The sequence below is a fragment of the Lolium perenne genome, chromosome 7, assembly GCF_019359855.2.
Source record: "Lolium perenne isolate Kyuss_39 chromosome 7, Kyuss_2.0, whole genome shotgun sequence".
Taxonomy (NCBI): Eukaryota; Viridiplantae; Streptophyta; class Magnoliopsida; order Poales; family Poaceae; genus Lolium; species Lolium perenne.
The window spans coordinates 75913546-75916000 of record NC_067250.2 but is presented as its reverse complement, the minus strand read 5'-3'; the positions used below and the strand labels follow the sequence as shown (position 1 = coordinate 75916000).

At 53.0% G+C, this 2455-nt stretch overlaps 1 protein-coding gene across 1 annotated transcript; it reads left to right on the top strand.

The window, feature by feature from the left end:
- Positions 1-762: 762 nt before the first annotated feature.
- LOC127312974 (KDEL-tailed cysteine endopeptidase CEP1-like) lies at positions 763-2089 on the top strand. Its single transcript, XM_051343522.2, has one exon. It carries the CDS (start codon positions 850-852, stop codon positions 1930-1932), a length of 1083 nt encoding a protein of 360 aa, XP_051199482.1. The 5' UTR covers positions 763-849; the 3' UTR covers positions 1933-2089.
- Positions 2090-2455: the final 366 nt, after the last annotated feature.

Sequence of the window (2455 nt, the reverse complement as noted above, 5' to 3'; positions counted from 1 at the left end):
CCGGCCCAAGAAACCCAGCCTGACCAGGCAAAAATGTGCGAAAATGAAGGCCCGAGCCTGGCCCGGCCCGACGTTCGGGCTCAGATTTCAGGCCCGAGCCCGGCCCAAAGTGCAAGCCCAGCCCGGCCCGGGATTTTCGGGCCGGGCCGTCCGGGCCGGGCTTCCCATGCCCAGATGTAGCTGAATGGCCCGCCTGAGGGCATGTGTATTCTACTTGTTATCGAATAAAAGGACGGTCTTTTCCCCCTCAAAAAAAAAGCAGAGCTCTACTTGTTTTAGCCCCTGTGGTGTGATTCGTGGGCCACTGGTTTCCGCAGTTGCTTCTAGCACTTGCCCCCTGTGGGCCCCTGTGCTTCTTGAGAGTGACCGTACCCCTTCGATCGCTGCCTAAACGCTCCAGAAAAATGCCTAAACAGCAGGCAAGAATGCCAACAGCTGCTGACCTCTCCGTAAATAAACAGCTTCTGACCTCATCTCGATAGAAAAAAACAGGATAAGTAAGCAAGGGATTTGGTTACCTTGTGTGTGGATCACTGGTTGCTACACGCATTTGCCCATGGAGCTGTTCAAGCACGTGTGCGGCATGCGACCAAATGCCCAAACAACAGGCAACGGACACAACAGCTATTGAGTATTGACCTGCGACTTCAAATCACTTGTATACGGTATGGCTTGTGTGCAGCATGCTAGCTTGTGCTTGTCTCCACTATATAAGGACCAGCTGATCGGCATGGCTACCGCACCAACCCATCCATCTCACGATCGACATAACAAGCTTTACTAGGTAGTAGTACTACGTACACTCGAAGCTACATACTACATAACATAACTAGCCTTGCCAAGGTGACAATGGCGCCGAGAGCGCTCCTGCTCGTGATCACCATGGCCACCGCCGCGCTTGTCTTACTGCTGGCCGTGGCTCCAGCGCCAGCGATCGCCATGGACTTCAGCGACAAGGACCTGGCGTCAGAGGATTCCCTGTGGGCCTTGTACGAACGCTGGCGCGCGGAGCATACGGTATCTCGTAATCTCGGCGAGAAGGCCAGCCGCTTCGATGTGTTTAAGAAGAACGTGCGGCTCATCCACGAGTTCAACCTCGGCGACGAGCCCTACAAGCTCCGTCTCAACCGCTTCGGTGACATGACCGCCGACGAGTTCAGCCGTGTCTATGCCTCCTCCCGCGCCTTCCACGGCGACCGGAGGAGCGACAGCTTCATGCACGGCAGCGCTGCCGCCTCGAGCCTCCCCTCGTCGGTGGACTGGAGGAAGAAGGGCGCGGTGACGGGCGTCAAGGACCAGGGGCAATGCGGCAGCTGCTGGGCGTTCTCCACGGTCGCGGCCATCGAGGGCATCAACGCGATCCGCACCAAGAAGCTGATGTCTCTGTCGGAGCAGCAGCTCGTGGACTGCACCGCCTCCAACTGGGGCTGCAGCGGCGGCTGGATGGACACCGCCTTCCAGTACATCGCGACTGGCTGCGGGATCGCCTCCGAGGCCGCGTACCCCTACACTGCCCAGCAGGCGCCCACCTGCAATACGTGTGTCCCCCGCGTGGTCAAGATCGACGGCTACCAGGACGTGCCGGCCAACAACGAGACGGCGCTGCAGGTGGCGGTGGCGGCACAACCTGTGTCGGTGGTCGTCGACGCCAGCGGGTTCCAGTTTTATTCTGAAGGGGTGTTCGCCGGAGAGTGCGGGACTTCGACCAACCACGCCGTGACGGCGGTGGGGTACGGCACCACCGTGGACGGCACCCAGTACTGGATCCTGAAGAACTCATGGGGCGTAGGGTGGGGCGAGAAAGGATACATCCGCATAAAGCGCAACGTCGAAGACAATCGGGGACTTTGCGGCATCGCCCAGGTGGCCTCTTACCCTGTCAAGACATCCTCAAACACCAAGCAAGGGGACGTCCTCCGCGATGAGCTCTGATTAATGCCACCCTATGGCATAACCATGCATGATCAATCGATTATTACTCCATAATAAATAAATAAATAAATAATCAAACATGACGAATACATCACATGCTGCTGCTCTCACCTATCATGTACTTGTAATACGGTTTCAACCGATTGTATGCCTACAATGTTTTATGACAACATGAATAGTATTGTATTATTAAGTTCTAAATTTGTATTTGCAAATATTATCATCAATGCCAATTTTACCAAGTAGTATTACATATCACGGTTGCTGCTAGTAGCGAAATTTCTAAGAACATAATGCAAGGTAGCTACCTTTTCTTTTTCTCGAACAACAAACATACCCTTTTTTTTCACTCTTCGTCAGAAGTCTATCGAGATGACCGCATATGTGATATGGTTTGTATTGAACCATCATTTATTAAACATTTGCAAATATGAAACTTATAAGAAGCATTCAAAACTTTACAAGCTCAAATCCTAAATCGTACATGTATTATTTTATCAGTATCCCAAAAGATAAAATTTGA